This window comes from Diaphorina citri, unplaced genomic scaffold (genome assembly GCF_000475195.1).
Source record: "Diaphorina citri unplaced genomic scaffold, Diaci psyllid genome assembly version 1.1 scaffold2348, whole genome shotgun sequence".
NCBI lineage: Eukaryota > Metazoa > Arthropoda > Insecta > Hemiptera > Psyllidae > Diaphorina > Diaphorina citri.
The window spans coordinates 1-21,428 of record NW_007379772.1 but is presented as its reverse complement, the minus strand read 5'-3'; the positions used below and the strand labels follow the sequence as shown (position 1 = coordinate 21,428).

Sequence of the window (21,428 nt, the reverse complement as noted above, 5' to 3'; positions counted from 1 at the left end):
TAGGCCTCCCATTGAGATTCGGAGAAAAAGATAAAATTAGGTACCTACCTATAATAAAAAGTATGTGCATATTATAATATTATTTACCTAGGTACGTAGCTACATGAAGTTTTGCTATTATTGGCTATTGGGTAATGATCTAACTATTTATCGAATAAGTATAACAAAACAATATGAATGTTAGTATAGTCAGTAGGCATAACAATTATTTACCTAAGTAGGTAGAATATTATTTACCTAGGTACGTAGCTACATGAAGTTTTGCTATTATTGGCTATTGGGTAATGATCTAACTATTTATCGAATAAGTATAATAAATTAATTGTTAACAAAACAATATGAATGTTAGTATAGTCAGTAGGCATAATAATTATTTACCTAAGTAGGTATGAATATTCAATTATTATAAATAATTCACCTGCCAAAAATTTTGACATTACCGAGGGTTAATTAAACCCCAAGGTTCTGAGCACAGGGCAGTGTGCCAAGCCAAGTTCCAATATTAAGCACGACTTTAGGTAAATATCAGCCCCTAAACTGACATCCCTAGGATTTTTAACCCATCCAGGACAAATCAGTTTGGCCAGCAGGCAGCCTGCTCTGAAGACTAACGACCGCAGTTGGATTTATTCACCCATCTTTTCCCGGCCCCACTTGGGCTGATTGAAGACAATGTCAGTAGGCGGGTACCTTGTCGCCTTCGCCAAATCGGGGGTAAAACCCCGTGACTAGGAGGCTAAACCCGCGGTCACTAAAAACAGAAGCTATACAATACACTATACAGAGTGACCCACTATTCACCCATCAATTAATTTTGCTGAACGAATCATTTTACTCGGGGCCTTTTTGAGCCACATCTGATATGTAATTGGTAAATAATTTATTGCTTTTCACACATTATGTATTACATAATAGAGCATGACCTTTTGATTAACTTTTTGCCCATTAAAATCTATTTTACTGAAAGAAAGACTGGCTCGGTCTGGCGCAAAATGGAAATCACTCTTTTTAGCTACCTAATAGAACTTAGATAAATAATAAAAAGAATGGGAGATTAGACAAGAATACCTATGTAGATAAAAGCTTGCCTGTAATTAAAAATAATGGATGACCAGGCATTTAAATCAGGGTTGGGCTGGGATTATCTGACAAAAAATTTGCGCTCGTATTTCGGGAAACAGGTTCTTTTCTGGCCCTTGGCCTAAACGGTTTTAGTCTTTGAGGACCATCTGATGAGGAACATACTACGGGATGGGACTGCTACGAAAGTGGTATTAGGATACATTGAAAATTTATGAACAGACTCTTTAGCTTCACCACAAATGGTTGGTAAAGCGCCTGCCTTGTGATCGTAGGTTCCATTCCCGTCCACAGGCAAACTTTATCCTAAACAGAAAAGATTCATTCTCGGAACAGTAGCTGGCTTTCTTCTATCGTCCTATCACAGTCCCTGGTCTCTTACATAAATGTCCCCAGGGGATTTGATCACAACAATCACTTTGAAATAAACAAGACGTCTACTTTGGTCTATTGTTGTTCAGCCTTTGGGGGTTTTGTTTTCAATTTGAAAAACAGTATAGGGTCTTCCATTTGTCATTGTTGTATACCTACTACCTACCCTTAATCTTAATTCTGAGGAACTTCAAAATTTTAGTTAGTCCTTCTTAAATTGACAGATTTTCAATTTGAAAAACAGTATAGGGTCTTCCATTTGTCATTGTTGTATACCTACTACCTACCCTTAATCTTAATTCTGAGGAACTTCCAAATTTTAGTTAGTCCTTCTTAAATTGACAGTCAATAATAGTAGTAGCCTACTGCTGGAGTAAAGGGACTTTTCAGTCCTATGCGAGCAGTATAAATAAGCACTATTATTATTATTTCTTCGATTGTCGTTATTTCTTCGATGAGACCTCCTTTAATTCAGTTCGGTGTACCTCTGTCAAAAAATAATAATAAAAACATTATTTCACATAGTTTAGGCGCAAGGTGCAAGTCCGCGCCTAGACATAACCCTGATGGCATTCCAAGTAAACTTGATGAGTAATAATTTTTCTCTAGGAATTCGTCTGTTTATACTAAAAGCTTGTTTACGCGTTTATGTAACTTGATTCAAAAGTTCTAGATTTCCACACACCTAGCAAGTGGAATTTTTTTCAGAATCTAGAATGAATGGTTCTTTCATTCAATAAACCTTGTAGCGTTCGAAAAAATTCACTCAGCGACCCGAGAATCGAACCCGGAATGAATCCAAACTATGACGGAGTTACGTTGCTATTAAGAAGAAGAAGATGAAGAAGAAAAATGTCTTTGTAAATTACTACCCTGACCTCTCTTTGGAGTTTTCAGTGAACGCCAATATTGTTTTTGTAAAGAAATTTTTTATTTGTTAGGCAAAACAACAACAAGAACAACAGAAGTGGAATAACAACTACAGCAAAATTTGTTATTTTTTGGGCACTCATTCAGGTCCAATGTGCGATGCGGTATTGCTAAACTTTAGGAATATGTCAAAAAAAAAACGGCACCAGGGTACCTAATAATTAGTCTAATTACCTATAGGTACCTCGTATACCAGCGAATACATTGATATGGGTATGGGCATGAGGCTATTTCCTTCTTTTTTTTTTTTTATTAAGAGGTTTTACAGAGGGAACTGTAACTGCTATGGTCTTATCGTCCCGAAATCGAAGAAAGAAGGAAGGCAGGATAGGAGGAAAGCCAGCCGTTCCGAGAACGAACATTATCCCATCAGGATATAATCCGCCCCGGGCGGGAATCGAACCCGCGGCCTAGCGCTTACGAGGCAGACGCACTACCAACTGAGGTAACTAGGCTGGCGCTATTTCCTTGATTACTTTCAATTTCATGTAGGTAGGTACGTATGTAATCTATGTACATATATCTCGTATACCTATACTTCTTTCAATTGCATGTAGGTATACCTACTTATAAGTACCTGTAACTATACTTTCCTAATCACTTCCTGAGCAGGGAGCCTCCTTATCAGAACTTTTATCAAGGTTTTTGACCTCGCCTGGCTTTTGTTAAATTCAACGGTTATTGGACCACTGAAAATACCCAAAGTTCGTACGTGTTTAGTAGCTATAGGAGAAACTTTGGCCTTTATCTCTGGAATTAATTCATTCGCCAAAATCTATGCAATCCCTACGCGAAAAACTTTCGTTATGTGAAAGTTTATGCCAAGTCTTCGAATTTCTTTCTTTTCTTCTTTTATCAATGTACCTACAGGTTAAGGTTTTTAGTTACGGGGTGGGGCCAGGAAACCTACCCTGAATGGGGCCAGGTAAAGCCAGCTGCACGCGATTGTCTAGGTTCTAAATGGTTACTCATCCGGATACCATCCACGCGCAACGTTTCTTAACTTCAATAAACCATAGAGAACTGATACAGATTAATTTACGCCACAACTTCCAACTTTATACCTTGGCAGGGCGGCTCACTGCCTTCCTGAAGAAAAAACCTTCAAATGAACCTGAACATCTGAGCAATGACCTAGGGTACGAGATTTTTTAAACCTTTCTGCCTTTCTCTCATTTAAAGCTTTTTAATTTAATTTTGACACGTGACGAAGAACCATTTCAACTATAAAGGTAGGATCACACGATTTGGCAGACCGACATACCCACAATCCGGCAAATTTTCTATTCCAGACCGTCTAATCGATCCTCGTTATTAAGTCACCTTTAGCTAGCCTAGTTATCTTGGATTACGCGCCTGCCTTGTAAGCGCCCAAGTCGCAAGTTCGATCCCCACCCAGGGCGAATTTTAAAACAGATAATGTTCGTTTTCGGAACGGTTGGCATTCTCCTACCGTGTCCTACTCTCTTCCATTTCGAGACGGAAAAACCTCTGTTGTTACAGATCCCTCTATCAAACGTCTTCGAAAAAAAAGAACAATTCAAATTTGGAAAGGAGGAAAGATTAGGAGGTTACAAAAGGGACGGACGTGGAAAATCCATCCAAAATTCCCTCTTAACCTTTCAGTAACCTTCTGAAGATTTCCGGAATCTTGTTCCTACGTATGTCTCAATTGCCTCATGTATTTCAGTACGTCTGCCCTGATTACTATGCAACGACATGATTCTTCTCACTTGGTAAGTGACAAGGCGTTAATGTCTTTATTTAAGGAACGTGTCTTGAATTGGGTGCCTCAGCGACTAAATTTCAGCTAAAACGCCCTCTTAATGAGTCATGTGACTTGGGCATGTTTTAGAAATGTGTGTGGTAGTGGCGAAAATGACTACGTCTTTACGTCTTTTGCTGCTTTATTAAGTAATTAATATTCCTATTAATGACAACCTGCCTCCTAGGGTGGTTCAAATTCCGGCAGGGTAGCAAAAAATACTTATAGGATTACAGCATACCTACTGAGAACGGAGATGGTGATTTGGGTAAATGCCCTAGTACACCCTAGTAAACGAGAACTCCAAGTCCAGCTCCAACAGCTCGTCCCAGCATCGGCTTGACAATATCACAGGCTATTTCAAGTTTATTAATACCAGCAGTAGCCCTAGTACTCCAACCACGTGTAAACAGCAAACCAATCAGAAGAAGCTCCTCCGGTCTCCAACCTCCTATATGTACATCAAGGGCATGTCTGGACTTCACTCGCGAGTGCCCAAATATTGAACGGGTTAGACCTGAACTAGTTGTGGACATCTTCTAAAACAAGATATTCTATAGAGAAATTCGTAAGACTATTTTCGTTCCCAAGAAGAACGGCCTATGTGAAAATTTTCGATTTTTTTTTATTTTTTAGTTGGGGCCTCTGTGATCTCCTTGTTTCCATGCACTAATCAGTTTTGGGGGGAGAAAATCGGAAGTCGTTTTTTTTTCGACCAACTTCGTGAAGATTTGAGTAAAATTTCAGAAGAATAACGGCCTATGTGTAATGATTTTGCCTCAGGACAGGGTGTCCCCTTTCAGTTCCGTGTGACCCGTGCGATACACCTGTTGAGCGTGATTTTTGACTGTCTAATTAGGAAGTCAACCGATTACCCAACATTTTGTTTTGTAATATTACAGTGTACTTTCCTGCTTTCAGAGATACTTTGAAATTTAAACAATGAGTGCATACTAATAGTTCACTAAGTAATTCAGAAGTCCTGTCCTTGTAATTTTGCATGCAAAGTAATAATAATAATAAGTTCATTGTTAACATTCAGAATCCTTTACAGACTTTTCTTTATATTCTTTATAATATCCCTCTAAGTACAGTAAGAAGTGAAAGGTTTCATGTAAAAGGGCCTATGTGTAAGAAAACATGATTCTGGGATAAATTTCCACATCACTGTATTAAAATGTCTCTCCTGAAAAGTATAGCGAAAATCACATAGGCCGTTCTTCTTGGGAACGATTCATATATGTTCTTATCTGACTGCCTAGATTGCCTAGGCCCTAGGCGTATTTATTTCTACCTGAATAACTAGACGGAATATAAGGGATGAGTATGAGAAAAAAGATGGAAAAGTTTAGAGGCTCTTAAATAGGTAGGTAGGTAATGGAAAAAATAATAATTGAATAAATAAATAAAATCAAGCAGGTAATGAAAAACCATTTTTAACAATCAAAAATAAAAGCTTATTTTCAGTATTTTCACACCGGTTTCACATTAAACAATACATATTCCACGTAATTTAACTCACAGAAAACGGTAATTCACAGAAGGTATGAGTTAACTCACAGAAAACGAGAAAAACACTTTTTGTTGCAGTTTTATTTTATCCACCCTTGTCTAATTTTACTCAAAAGTCACTCTCTGATGGCACAGTGTTATCAAATGAGATACAAAAGTGAAACGATATGGCTGAATAATTGCATGTACCTATATCGGCTTTCTACAGGGATACGTAAGATGTATTTATTGGTCAGATTGAGACGAAAATCGAAAATGCACTGAAAGATCCACAGGTTTTTTTCCCACGAGGTTTGATAGAGAAAACTGTAACAACGTAGGTCTTGTCTTATCTTCCCGAAATCGATTCTTTAATAATACAGTACTGAAAACTATGTTGTCGAGGCAGTGTGGACGGTTCAGTCGACATCGATCGACGGTCGACTGACTATTTGTGGACACCCCTTAAGACCCAGAGTTCGGAACTCTATCAAACCTTTTGCCTATTGAAACTCAAAAACATTCTAAGATCCAGTCAAATCGGTTCAAATGAGATCTAGCGGTTCCGTGATTGAATAAATCAGATAAATTAAGACGTCTCTAGGACGCAATTTCTTCTCACGACCAGACGATAGACACTTGAGTTTTGATTGAATAATTGCCGCATTTCCTCCGTATAATATCACTCGTATGTTGGGGGGAGCCTTTGAGATTTTACTAGCCCGACCTGAAACGCCAGTCTCATTTCGTTTCATGGGTAAGGTAACTTGAATAGGTGTATTTTCCAGTGATCTGTGGTCGATTTTCCCGAAGGGGAAATAGGTACAACTAATTTTAGGATGTAAGGATTGTAGGTGGTGGAGTATGGCTACAATATAGCTACAGCCTAGACTCCTAGAGGAAACTGTAACTACGAAGGTCTTATCGTCCCGAAATCGAAGAGTGAGAGGGAAGACAGGATAGGTGAAAGCCAGCCGTTCCGAGAACGAACCTGAAACCCAGAGTTCGGAACTCTATCAAACCTCTTGCCTATTGAAACTCAAAAACATTCTAAGATCCAGTCAAATCGGTTCAAATGAGATCTAGCGGTTCCGTGATTGAATAAATCAGATACTAGTCGCTAACTCACCTCAGGTTTACCAGCGTCAGTTTGGAAGGTATCCAGGGCGATAGCTCGGATTTTGGTGCTCACTTTCGGGTGATCTATACAGGTAGGTAGTAGGTTACAATGTTACATGTTCTAATTAGGCACCCTAAGGTAGGCTAATGTTGGTAGGTAATCAATGGGTGTATTTGCTTATTGATAAAATATTCCTTGTCTTTGGCAGGTACCTACATACATAGGTTGTAGGTTCATACCTATACCTACCTACTTATTATCAACAAATTTTATTGACAGTAACAATGGGAAATCTATAGCCACTGTTGATTGTTTTAGGCTCTCCCCAAGTCGACAGGAAGTTTGAATAGCGATAAAAAATGTGAAAAATAAGCTTTTTTTTTCCTCCTCTCTCTTCTTTATCAAAGTTGAACTATGTAACCTTTTGCACGAGGCTGTTACATGGGGCCTCTATTCAGGCATTTGAAGGGCGATATGGGAAAAGTGTTGAGATGGAGAATTTCCATTGAGATGGATTGGAAAAAGGTTGTAGGTTCATACCTATAACTACCTACCTACCTACTTATTATCAACAAATTTTATTGACAGTAACAATGGGAAATCTATAGCCACTGTTGATTGTTTCAGGCTCTCCCCAAGTCGACAGGAAGTTTGAATAGCGATAAAAAATGTGAAAAATAAGCTTTTTTTTCCTCCTCTCTCTTCTTTATCAAAGTTGAACTATGTAACCTTTTACACGAGGCAGTTACATGGGGCCTCTATTCAGGCATTTGAAGGGCGATATGGGAAAAGTGTTGAGATGGAGAATTTCCATTGAGATGGATTGGAAAAAGTATGCCCATCTCTAGAAAGGTGAGGCCATTGATAGTACTATTATTGAACCGAATTTTATACGTAGGTGTAGAGGTAGGTAATTAAAAATAGTTATCTGCTAATTGATACAAAGGTTTTCATTGAGAAATTCCACGCAATTTTATTACTAAGTTTTATTATTACCTCAATATGTAATTATTAGACTACCTACCCTTGATAGTTTTAGGTTTTTACTGTTTTTAGGTAAAAGCTTAGGTACCTACTTATCTAGGTATATAGGGTATTTGAAATTTGAGAACTTTTTTGTATATCCAGATATCCACTGAAAATATTACAGACTTAAATATTCTTTTTCTCCTTTCCTTCTTCCTTATTTTCTCATTCTCGTCTTATTTTGTTATTTCGTATTTTTGGCACATCCACCACTGAAAATACCAACGGAGTTTTGGCACATCCACTAAAAATATGAACTTTGAAGCTGCATAACCAAAATGAGGATTTTAGAGATCGATGGCCAGTCGACTATTTGTGGTCGTGGACACACCTTGAGGTTGTCGAATGCCTACATTTCTATTTACATAGTATTTAAGGAAGGGAAGAGATATAGAAGAAAGCTAATCTATTTTGTTCCCTTTGGATCAGTGGTTTGAGTGGGGTCCATTTTGACCTGGAGAAAATATGAACCCAGGCTCCGGGGTTAAACAGATAACCTCCCGATATCTGAACTCAGCAAAAAATTTAATTATATTTTTTAATAAACTTGCATAACGAAGACAATATGGGGCGTTATCGCTGGTTATTTGACCTCTCATCCTGGCCTTTATATTACGTCTTGACTTGAGGTAATTTGGATTAGAATCAGGACCGGGAATAGGAATCAGGGATGGGGTAAGAAGGGCCCGTGAAATGCCCAGTGAAACGGATTGAACTTTGAGACGGAACGCCAGAAATCTGGAGATGTGCCTCTTAAAGTTCCTGAGTCAAACGTGCGCCTGTCATATCTACATAAAATTATGTATGTAGGTTCGTTCCTAAGATCATTCACCTCGGAAAATATGTATAATACCTACGTAACTTTGGCTAACTTTTTTCTTTCTTTCTTGATTTACCTATTGATTTTGTCTCACCTCTCCAAAACCCATTTTAAATATCAAGTGTGCCGGGAAGCGCGCGAACGTCAAGAATGTCGGCACTGACGATTACCTACTAATACCTATGATCTATCAATCTATCTATGACATTCATCATATCTGTGTTTCTAGAATCAAGTCTATTTTCAATATTTCAATCGACCTTTCGAGAAGATTTCTATCCTCGTCATTCCATGGCAGTTACCTACTCAATTGCATAAGACAAGCCACCCTTTAGGGCTGTTTGCCCCTACATTCAAGCCCCAGGTGGGCTTTTTGTGTATGACTCGAAATCGGTCTGAGATCTAAATTTTGCTTATGGTCTATTGATCCATTTTCCAACTAATGTTCACTATCTACTTACTATAGGTGTATTTTCCTTCCAGGAAACTGACCATTGGAAAATACACCTTATCTAGCAATTATCTTCACTTGAAGTAGGTACCTTATAGGTAATGCCTACAGTCCCTCAATAATTGGGAGAGTTCGATTGCTGAAAACAAATCTACCATCCTTTTTCAGACTCCTTTCAGAGATCTGTAAAGGCGTGTCCACACATAGTCGACCGGTTATCGATCGATGTCGACTGAACCGTCCACACTGCCTCGACAAAAAGCTTAACCCAAACAACCCACCTTTTAGGGCTGCCCCTACATCTAAGCCTCAGGTGGGCTTTTTGTGTATGACTCGAAATCGGTCTGAGATCTAAATTTTGCTTATGGTCTATTGATCCATTTTCCAACTAATGTTCAATAAACGCTATAAAACATCCAAATCCAAAATAGGTTCTCTATCCTTATTGACATTATGACACCATGGTCTCTTCATTTTGTGTTCCACGAGGACATCCCATCTTCATATCCGAGGAGTTATTTGGATGACGATTTGATTTGTTTTGACAATATTTGGTTTTGACAATATTTGTTCATCTTGGAGGGAAATTTAATTTTTTCTTTTGTCAGCTTATGTAAGCGCACCACCCTTGTAAGCATCAGATCGCGGGTCCGACTCCCGCCCGGGGCGAACTTCATCCTAAAAGGCAAGGTTCGTTCTATAAACGCTATAAAACATCCGAATCCAAAATAGGTTCTCTATCCTCATTGAAATTATGACACCATGGTCTCTTCATTTTGTGTTCCACGAGGACATCCCATCTTCATATCCGAGGAGTTATTTGGATGACGATTTGATTTTGATAGATTCACCTCGTCGATCGGCGGCTTGTCGACTATGTTTGGACACACCTCAATACCTACACTTCCCCATAGTTAATAGCAGATTACAGGTATACTTACAGATTAATAAAATTACAGGTCACAGGTTTCAACAGTTTTAGCACGAATCTGTAGCAGATATAACAAAGTCTCTTACCTTGTATGATGGGCTCGTTCTCAATCAATTCCTTGATGACCTTGGCGGTTTCAGCACAAACACACTCAACAAGACCTAGGTAAGACAGTTTTAGCACGAATCTGTGGCAGATATAACAAAGTCCCTTACCTTGTATGATGGGCTCGTTCTCAATCAATTCCTTGATGACCTTGGCGGTTTCAGCACAAACACACTCAACAAGGCCAAGATAAGCTTTGATACGAAGTTCAGGGTCTTCTTCGATGTTTTGAAGGATCTTGACAGCTTTGGTTTTCAACTGCAACGGAAGAGAGTGTTTGAAATGAAGGAATAGGAATAATTATTCCAATAATTTGTGTGCACTTTAATAATCCTACACATGGTCTTTTCCCTCTGACTTTTATGTTACCACAGGGATTCAACAGTCTCTCGGTACGGATTCAATTCCTCAGTCAACTGAGCTAACTGGAATCTGGAGGGTGTTGCAATAAAAAGTGTAATACCCATTTGGCCACGGAGGTTGGGTAGATTTAAGTATGTCAAAGGAACGCATAGTGGAGTGTCTAGTCGCTACTCACCTCAGGTTTACCAGCGTCAGTTTGGAAGGTATCCAGGGCGATAGCTCGGATTTTGGTGCTCACTTTCGGGTTCGAGAAACAGTTGCCAACCAATGCTGCAACCTCGGGGGTCAGATATTTGACATTGCCCAAACCTCTCAAACTAGCGATGATCTGAAAATGAAACGGTGTCAGAGTAACGATCACAGTCTCTTAACCACTTGATGTTGAACAGCTGATCGGGCAATTGCCTGAATAGAGGCCCCATGTAACTGCCTCGTGTAAAAGGTTACATAGTTCAACTTTGATAAAGAAGAGAGAGGAGGAAAAAAAAGCTTATTTTTCACATTTTTTATCGCTATTCAAACTTCCTGTCGACTTGGGGAGAGCCTAAAACAATCAACAGTGGCTATAGATTTCCCATTGTTACTGTCAATAAAATTTGTTGATAATAAGTAGGTAGGTAGGTAGTTATAGGTATGAACCTACAACCTATGTAGGTACCTGCCAAAGACAAGGAATATTTTATCAATAAGCAAATACACCCATTGATTACCTACCAACATTAGCCTACCTTAGGGTGCCTAATTAGAACATGTAACATTGTAACCTACTACCTACCTGTATAGATCTACCTAGTTACCTCTTAATTTTGGTACCTAATATACAATAATAATTATTTTTACGTGGCACAGCCTTTGTTGGTTTCTAATATAAAAGTCCTTCACTCTCGCAGTCTAAACAAGGTCTTACACTCGTATATTTGATTGTTAATAAATCACATGTACAGGATTTTTAAAGAAAAACAACATACCTACGATAAACGTAAATACAAAATGAGTTTCTACGTAAATCACAATGGAAATACATAAATTACCAGATACCCACGCGCAGTAGAAAATATAATTTCACTGCCTATTGGTAGGTATCTCCCTATACTTATCATAGGAACCTAATGGGTAGGTAAAAGGATTCTTGTATCATCGCAAGGTGTAAAATCAGCCACGCGCAGTAGAAAATATAATTTCACTGTCTATTGGTAGGTATCTCCCTATACTTATCATAGGAACCTAATGGGTAGGTAAAAGGATTCTTGTATCATCGCAAGGTGTAAAATCAGCGTGATGAACCAAGGTGGATTTATGAATTTCCTTATATCTTACCAATATCAAAGCTATTGTTAGCCAGCCTAGTTAGCTTGTTTGGCAGCGCGTCTGCCTTTTGTAAGAGCTAGGCCGCGGGTCCGATTCCCGCCCGCGGTGGTTTTTTTCCTGAATGGATAATGTTCGTTCTCGGAACGGCTCCCTTTCTCCTATGCAGTTCCCTATATCAAAGCTCTCTCTCTCAAAAAAAAAGCTATTGTATCCAGATGGGTATACCTAACGTTTTCATCATCTACCACTTCTGGGAAAAGGTCTTCTTTATTCCTCCACTGATTTCCATCCTGTAAATTTTACATTCTTGCCGTTTTAGACCTTAAGCTTAAGGTGTGTCCAAACATAGTCGACTGGTCGTCGATCGACGAGGTGAATCTATGTTATCCAGGGCTATCCAGGCAGGTATATTATCCAGGGCTATCCAGGCAGGTATGTTATCCAGGGCTATCCAGGCAGGTTCACTCGACATCGATCGACGGCCGGTCGACTATGTGTGGACACACTTTTAGATACTAAATTCGTAGCTAATTAATTGATTGTAATTGTAAGTTACCGATATTTATTATTGATTTAGACTTTTCGACAATCACCAACATACGTAATGTTTGCACACCTTATCCTCGTGATGTAGAATCATACTTTTATAATATATTTTCTACGAATTCACGCTTTCTTTTCATTTGTTTCAGATAAGAAATGTACTCTTGGATGTCATGGAAGTAAGTATACCTACACGGACTTTGTGTTCAAATAAAAATAGTTACCTTTGCCTGTAAACAAACTCCGAAAATAATCACTTTGTTTACTGTTTGGTCTCTCAATGTACGCTTTCTTTTCATTTGTTTCAGATAAGAAATGTACTCTTGGATGTCATGGAAGTAAGTACCTACATGGACTTTGTGTTCAAATAAAAATAGTTACCTTTGCCTGTAAACAAACTCCGAAAATAATCACTTTGTTTACTGTTTGGTCTCTCAATGGAATTCCCATCAGTAGAGGTAGAACCAAGAAAAATCACTAGGTAACATTTGATAACAATATGTACTTAAGTACAAATTCTATGTTTGTACGATTCTCAACAGTTTTGCCTCACAGCAAATTACAAAATGTTATGTAAAAGGCTCTTTTTCCGTGAAACCGAAAGGGGAGAAAACTATCAAAGTTTTACCAAGAACGTGTATGGTTAAGATTCGTCAATAGTCAACAATGGTTCACTGAAAAAATGCTTTTCATGTCAACTCCGGGGGTAGTACCTATACGAGTAAAAGTATTTTTATGGCCAAAAATGTCAACCATTTTGACATTTTCAAACATTGTTAAAGCGCTTAAGAGAAAGAAAAAAAAAAACTTTTAAAAAAATGTCAACCATTTTGACATTTTAAAACTTTTTAATTAAAAAGAAAAAAAAAACTTTTCTTTTTTTAAAAAAGAGGTTTTAATTATGTATTTCGATTAATCGCCGATTATGTCGAAATAATCGATAGTAAGAATAGAATATGTTTGTCATGATATAAAATAGTATAAGTGTCTTATTGTAAAAACCAATAAATTTTGTCATATTACAATAAAACTGATGGAACTTGTCATTTTTCTAAGATCACGTTGATTCACATCCCTAGTTTCCGCAGGTCAATCAGTATTCAAGTACGCAGAAGGTGAGGTGTACAAGTATGATCTGCGGAGGTTTTAATTATGTATTTCGATAAATCGCCGATTATGTCGAAATAATCGATAGTAAGATCACGTTGATTCACATCCCTAGTTTCCGCAGGTCAATCAGTATTCAAGTACGCAGAAGGTGAGGTGTACAAGTATGATCTGCGAGGTAGTTCCATTACCTCCGTTCCTGGAGCGAAGGGTGATACGGCCACCATGTCTTTGGACGCGTCCGTCGAGGTGCAGGCCGGACCTCAGTGTACGTTCACCCTCAAAGTGACAAAGGCCGTCATCACGGGTGCAGATGGAAAGGTGAGTGAATTACTTTCCATCATGTTTGGAGATAGACATAATACGTGTCTCAGACGGTCTCGGTGTCTCACAGTATTGGAAGTATTGACGGATGTGACCATATGTTAAGCTATTCTTGCTCATTATGCCTTCTAGCTTTAACGGAGGGGGTAGAAAAAGGGGGCTTTCCTGATCCAGACATCTGGGTAATTTGAAAGATTTGGGTCGTGGGTGGGTAACCTGAAAACATTCAGCAGTTTTCTGAAAGGACCTCCTATCCTTTGTTTTCAGCAATTCAATACCCCCAAAGAGGTGACACAGTACCCAGTCCAGTTCTCGACAAGTGGCTCCAAAGTTTTCAATCCTTTGTTTTCAGCAATTCAATACCCCCAAAGAGGTGACACAGTACCCAGTCCAGTTCTCGACAAGTGGCTCCAAAGTTTTCAACGAGCTCTGTGTGAACGACGAGGACACCAAAGCCTCTCTCAACATCAAGAGAGGTATCATCTCGCACTTCCAATCATCTGTGCTGAAGGAGTCTGGAACTGCTGTCTTCCACGAGACCGACTTTCTGGGTGCCTGCTCTACCAACTTCAACTTCGACAAGGAGGGAAACAGTGTGGTGGTGACCAAAACCCGAGACTTGAGCTCCTGTGCGTACAGAGAGGATTTGAACTTGGCCTTCTTGTCTACGCCATACTATGTCCAATCTGTAAGTAAACCTGTGACCTGTTGTTAATCTTTAAGGAAACCTGTGACCTGTAATTTTATTAATCTGTAAGTATACCTGTAATCTGCTATTAACTATGGGGAAGTGTAGGTATTGAGGTGTGTCAAAACATAGTCGACAAGCCGCCGATCGGCAAGGTGAATCTATCGAGGCAGTGTGGACGGTTCAGTCGACATCGATCGATAACCGGTCGACTATGTGTGGACACGCCTTTACAGATCTCTTGTGACCTGTTGTTAATCTTTAAGGAAACCTGTGACCTGTAATTTTATTAATCTGTAAGTATACCTGTAACCTGCTATTAACTATGGGGAAGTGTAGGTATTGAGGTGTGTCCACAAACATAGTCGACCGGCCGTGGGTCGACGAGGTGATTCTATGTTGTCGAGGCAGTGTGGACGGTTCAGTCGACATCGATCGATAACCGGTCGACTATGTGTGGACACGCCTTTACAGATCTCTGAAAGGAGTCTGAAAAAGGATGGTAGATTTGTTTTCAGCAATCGAACTCTCCCAATTATTGAGGGACTGTAGGCATTACCTATAAGGTACCTACTTCAAGTGAAGATAATTGCTAGATAAGGTGTATTTTCCAATGGTCAGTTTCCTGGAAGGAAAATACACCTATAGTAAGTAGATAGTGAACATTAGTTGGAAAATGGATCAATAGACCATAAGCAAAATTTAGATCTCAGACCGATTTCGAGTCATACACAAAAAGCCCACCTGGGGCTTGAATGTAGGGGCAAACAGCCCTAAAGGGTGGCTTATTTGGGTTAAGCTTATACGAATGAGTTGCCACCTGGAAAAATAAATAACCTGACGTGATTTTTCAGGACTTGCAATCGTCTCCCCTACTCTACCCCACTTACGACTCGGAGCAGAAATTCGAGAACGGAGTCCTGAAAGAATCTGACGTGAGCGAAACCTACATCTACCGACCTTTGGCATCCCCCGAATCCGGTGCCAAGGTCAAAGTCCACTCCAAACTCTCCCTGGTGTCTCACGCTAAAGGCTCCGTGTCTGATGGTAAGTCAACACGCGATGATGGGCCATTTCAGGAATAACGTCTAGCAATACCTATAACCTATAGTCATTGTTTATAACGCTCAAACGAGTCCCTTTACTTCAGCAGTATTAAGGTGAGTCCACACATAGTCGATCAGCCATCGATGCACATCGATCGACGGCTGTCGAATATGTGTGGACACACCTTTAAGTTTCACTGATATCACTACGGTGGAATTCCTAGGTACCGGAGATGCTATCACTGTAGCTGTCGATCTGATCAAGAGCAAGGACATTCCCAGACGGGCTGAAGCTTGGTATCTGAGCTTCGGATTTACCAAACACGCGGACCGGCCTTCCCTTGCAGCCGTTGCTGTGAGTATTTTCTATGTTTTTACAGTAAAACTTTTAGGGTGGGTTTCACCAAACTTCTTTTTAGCCCCTAACAGCCTGTTAGTTTAACAGCCCTGTTAAGCCTATACAAATCAAATGGGACTTAACAAACTGTTAGCCTAACAGGCCTTCTAAGGGCTGAAAAAATGTTGGTGAAAACCACCCTAAAACTCTTTTCTATATGAAACTTGTCCTCAACCATTGAACTAGAGGTCACAATAACTGGAGATAAGAAATCTAGAAAGGCGTAGCTTTTTGTAGGCAATTTCGTGTTGGAATCAGTTCATGCTTAGTTATAATGATGATGATATTGGCTTTCATTTTTACATTAAATCGTTCTACCACATGCTTGATTAACTTCATGTCAATCTAAGGTTCTACTTGACGTAGGTTGTATTCACTATACAAACTACCGCTCTCCATAAGCTTGCGAAACGTGAATGCACATACAGGCTGTTTTGGCACCTCTCAAGTTTGCGATAAAAAGTCACATAGTGTGTCGTTGTTTCGCATAATTAAGTCCGCGTTAGAAAATGACTTCCAACTCTATTATAGTTAGCAGGATAGTGTTTTAATTAATGCGTTAAGGTAGATGCGTGCTTTTCTACGGACAACGAAAAATCTTTGTACCTGTCACATGGTTTTTATTTTGGACACATCTGACACAGTTCATTACGAAAAATTTCATTCCAAGCCATGAGCTTCAAATACAGGTCGAACATTTTCTTACAAGTCCCTTTACACAAACATACTTCAGGACCGTGTTCCTGGACGCCCTATTCCGCGCTGGTACCGGAGATGCTATCACTGTAGCTGTCGATCTGATCAAGAGCAAGGACATTCCCAGACGGGCTGAAGCTTGGTATCTGAGCTTCGGATTTACGAAACACGCGGACCGGCCTTCCCTTGCAGCCGTTGCTGTGAGTATTCTCCATGTTTTTACAGTAAAACTTTTAGGGTGGGTTTCACCAAACTTCTTTTCAGCCCCTAACAGCCTGTTAGTTTAACAGCCCCGTTAAGCCTATACAAATCAAATGGGACTTAACAAGCTGTTAGCCTAACAGGCCTTCTAAGGGCTGAAAAAATATTGATGAAAACCACCCTAAAACTCTTTTCTAGATGAAACTTGTCCTCAACCATTGAACTAGAGGTCACAATAACTGGAGATAAGAAAGGCGTAACTTTTTGTAGGCAATTTCGTGTTGGAATCAGTTCATGCTTAGTTATAATGATGATGATAATGACTTTCATTTTTACATTAAATCGTTCTACCACATGCTTGATTGACTTCATGTCAATCTAAGGTTCTACTTGACGTAGGTTGTATTTACTATACAAACTACCGCTCTCCATAAACTTGCGAAATGTGAATGCACATACAGGCTGTTTTGGCACCTCTCAAGTTTGCGATAAAAAGTCACATAGTGTGTCGTTGTTTCGCATAATTAAGTCCGCGTTAGAAAATGACTTCAAAGTCTATTATAGTTAGCAGGATAGTGTTTTAATTAATGCGTTAAGGTAGATGCGTGCTTTTCTACGGACAACTAAAAATCTTTGTACCTGTCACATGGTTTTTAGCTTGATTGACTTCATGTCAATCTAAGGTTCTACTTGACGTAGGTTGTATTTACTATACAAACTACCGCTCTCCATAAACTTGCGAAATGTGAATGCACATACAGGCTGTTTTGGCACCTCTCAGGTTTGCGATAAAAAGTCACATAGTGTGTCGTTGTTTCGCATAATTAAGTCCGCGTTAGAAAATGACTTCCAAGTCTATTATAGTTAACAGGATAGTGTTTTAATTAATGCGTTAAGGTAGATGCGTGCTTTTCTACGGACAACTAAAAATCTTTGTACCTGTCACATGGTTTTTATTTTGGACACATCTGACGCAGTTCATTACGAAAAATTTCATTCCAAGCCATGAGCTTCAAATACAGGTCGAACATTTTCTTACAAGTCCCTTTACACAAACATACTCATACAGAACAAACGTAGGTACTTGTAATGCCTATGTAAATACTTACCTGATGTAGATATTGTGTAAGTGAACTATAAACATCATTCCTCACTTAGGCCATCCACTCACTATCAGGTAGATCTGACAGGTCTACCTAATACCTAAGGAGCACACACACTGCCAGGTAGACCCGACAGGTACACCTAATCAGGTCCACCTGTCAGGTCTACCTCTTGATGAGCACACACCACACACACTATCAGGTAGACCTGAAAGGCGGACCTGATCAGGTGTACCTGACAGTGAGTGTCTGGTCTTAAAAAAAGGCTCTCAAAACGAAATTTATTTATTTATTTATTATTTTTTATTTATTTTATTAATTTTTAACAATTTTCAATAAATTCACTATCCAACTTCTATGTATGTTTTACCTTTTTTCAGTCTCTCCTGGACGATTCTGCTTCCTGGCAAGTCTACTTCGGCTCTATGTTTTTACAGTAAAACTTTTAGGGTGGGTTTCACCAAACTTCTTTTTAGCCCCTAACAGCCTGTTAGTTTAACAGCCCTGTTAAGCCTATACAAATCAAATGGGACTTAACAAACTGTTAGCCTAACAGGCCTTCTAAGGGCTGAAAAAATGTTGGTGAAAACCACCCTAAAACTCTTTTCTATATGAAACTTGTCCTCAACTTCTATGTTTTTACAGTAAAACTTTTAGGGTGGGTTTCACCAAACTTCTTTTTAGACCCTAACAGCCTGTTAGTTTAAAAGCCCTGTTAAGCCTATACAAATCAAATGGGACTTAACAAGCTGTTAGCCTAACAGGCCTTCTAAGGGCTGAAAAAATGTTGGTGAAAACCACCCTAAAACTCTTTTCTATATGAAACTTGTCCTCAACCATTGAACTAGAGGTCACAATAACTGGAGATAAACCTAGAAAGGCGTAACTTTTTGTAGGCAATTTCGTGTTGGAATCAGTTCATGCTTAGTTATAATGATGATGATAATGACTTTCATTTTTACATTAAATCGTTCTACCACATCCTTGATTGAGTTCATGTCAATCTAAGGTTCTACTTGACGTAGGTTGTATTCACTATACAAACTACCGCTCTCCATAAACTTGCGAAATGTGAATGCACATACAGGCTGTTTTGGCACCTCTCAAGTTTGCGATAAAAAGTCACATAGTGTGTCGTTGTTTCGCATAATTAAGTCCGATTATAATACAATATCATGGTCAGCTCTCTGCTTTGTTACCATCCATCTCATTTACATAACTACATTTTATTGCTTCCAGTGAGGTACTTCATCTTGTCCCACTTGAGAAATTTGAAATCCACCGTCAACCCATGAACACCACTCCTCACTTAGGCCATCCACTCACTATCAGGTAGATCTGACAGGTCTACCTAATACCTAAGGAGCACACACACTACCAGGTAGACCTGACAGGTACACCTGATCAGGTCCACCTGTCAGGTCTACCTCTTGATGAGCACACACCACACACACACACTATCAGGTAGACCTGAAAGGCGGACCTGACCAGGTGTACCTGACAGTGAGTGTCTGGTCTTAAAAAAAGGGCTCTCAAAACGAATTTTTTTTATTTATTTTATTAATTTTTAACAATTTTCAATAAATTCACTATCCAACTTCTATGTATGTTTTACCTTTTTTCAGTCTCTCCTGGACGATTCTGCTTCCTGGCAAGTCTACTTCGGTGCTGGATCTTTGGCCAACAGATATTTCCGAGAACACTCCATTCAAAATGTACCCGAGTTTAGCAACTTGCTGCAAAAACTGGCCGAACCACTGAAGGGAGGTTGTATAGCCAACAAAGAAGGGGAAGAATACAAGGTGAGTCTACCTACACACCTAACAAATTCAACATTATAACATACATATTTTGGCCATAATTAAATGAATTAAAGAAATGTAAACCGGCTTGTGAGCACTATCCGACTCCCGCCCCGGGCGAACTTTATCCTAAAAGGTAAGGTTCGTTCTCAGAACGGCTGACTTTCTCTTATCCTGTCTTCCTTTTCTCTTAGATTTTGGAACGATAAGGCCTTAGCAGTTACAGGTCCCTCCATCAAACCTCTAAAAAAAAAAAACAGCATTGCCCGATCAGCTGTTCAACATCAAGTGGTTAAGAGACTGTGATCGTTACTCTGACACCGTTTCATTTTCAGATCATCGCTAGTTTGAGAGGTTTGGGCAATGTCAAATATCTGACCCCCGAGGTTGCAGCATTGGTTGGCAAAAAACTGGCCGAACCACTGAAGGGAGGTTGTATAGCCAACAAAGAAGGAGAAGAATACAAGGTGAGTTTACCTACACACCTAACAAATTCAACATTATAATTTTCGCACTCCTTATGGCCAATCAGTTGAATTTTTGGTAATCAGTTTTTTAGGTGTACCCCTTTTTTGGCCATATTTAAATGAATTAAAGAAATGTAAACCGGCTTGTGAGCACTATTCGACTCCCGCCCCGGGTGAACTTTATCCTAAAAGGTAAGGTTCGTTCTCAGAACGGCTGACTTTCTCTTATCCTGTCTTCCTTTTCTCTTAGATTTCGGAACGATAAGGCCTTAGCAGTTACAGGTCCCTCCATCAAACCTCTTAAAAAAAAAAATCAATATTGCCCGATCAGCTGTTCAACATCAAGAGGTTAAGAGACTGTGATCGTTACTCCGTGCTAAATTCTAATCCCTAACACCGTTTCATTTTCAGATCATCGCTAGTTTGAGAGGTTTGGGCAATGTCAAATATCTGACCCCCGAGGTTGCAGCATTGGTTGGCATTTCTCCTTAAAAAAATCATTTATCTATCCTTACAGGGCTGAGTACGGTGGCTGTTTCGACCAGCTGTTGCCGCTGATTGGTCTAACGCCATGCGCTGTTGTCAGTTTCCCATTCGACGGTCAGAAGTTCTTGAACCCCATCTACGGGCCATCCAAAGTTTCCCTCAAAGTGGACAAAGAAGACGATTCCTTGAAATCCTTCCTGTTCAAGGTCCACTACGACAGCAGAGGTAATAAATAAATTAATCAGCTGATGACTAAATAGTTTGAAAAATGAAAATTTGGACCGAGTGCGATACTTTCTCATATAGCAAGTATAGTTTTGCTATACTTATTGTAATAGAAAGTAAAAATAATGCTGAAAAAAGACCCACAGTGCTACAAATTTGGATACTTTCTCATATAGCAAGTATAGTTTTGCTATACTTATTGTAATAGAAAGTAAAAATAATGCTGAAAAAAGACCCACAGTGCTACGGACTCGGACGTTGGAATCACTGGATCTAATACCTATTTCTTCTTCTTATCAAAAAGAAATATTATGGCAGGAAAAGCAATGAAAAAAATTTCTTTACAAGAAGAATTTACTAATGTAGTCACAATTTCGATTTGATTTCAGTACAAGACTTGAGAACATTTGAATTTTTATTGGAATCACTGGATCTAATAGCTGTTTCTTCTTCTTATCAAAAAGAAATATTATGGCAGGAAAAGCAATGAAAAAAAATTCTTCACAAGAAGAATTTACTAATGTAGTCACAATTTCGATTTGATTTCAGTACAAGACTTGAGAACATTTGAATTTTTGTTG

The 21,428-nt window shown here is 39.1% G+C and overlaps 1 protein-coding gene and 2 long non-coding RNA genes across 4 annotated transcripts; 2 read left to right on the top strand and 1 right to left on the bottom strand.

Moving 5' to 3' along the window:
• Positions 1–6,376: 6,376 nt before the first annotated feature.
• LOC103518760 (apolipophorins) lies at positions 6,377–15,471 on the top strand (the record flags this gene model as incomplete). The annotated part of the gene is given in 5 exon segments (XM_026830477.1): positions 6,377–6,395; positions 12,455–12,484; positions 13,537–13,733; positions 14,089–14,424; positions 15,279–15,471. Coding segments are annotated over 5 exon segments (760 nt in total), but the record flags the coding sequence as incomplete, so codon positions are not given.
• LOC113471366 lies at positions 10,211–10,818 on the bottom strand. Its single transcript, XR_003394094.1, has 2 exons — positions 10,630–10,818; positions 10,211–10,349 (listed from the first exon to the last, which is right to left on the bottom strand). It is a non-coding gene; the product is annotated as an uncharacterized LOC113471366 (long non-coding RNA).
• Positions 15,472–15,692: 221 nt separating the features above from the next.
• On the top strand, positions 15,693–20,063 carry LOC103518762. 2 transcript variants are annotated; one of them, XR_001809784.2, is made up of 3 exons: positions 15,693–15,825; positions 19,493–19,669; positions 20,005–20,063. It is a non-coding gene; the product is annotated as an uncharacterized LOC103518762 (long non-coding RNA). The 2 variants fall into 2 exon arrangements; XR_001809785.2 differs by lacking the exon at positions 15,693–15,825 and adding an exon at positions 16,602–16,763.
• The last annotated feature ends 1,365 nt before the right edge of the window (positions 20,064–21,428 follow it).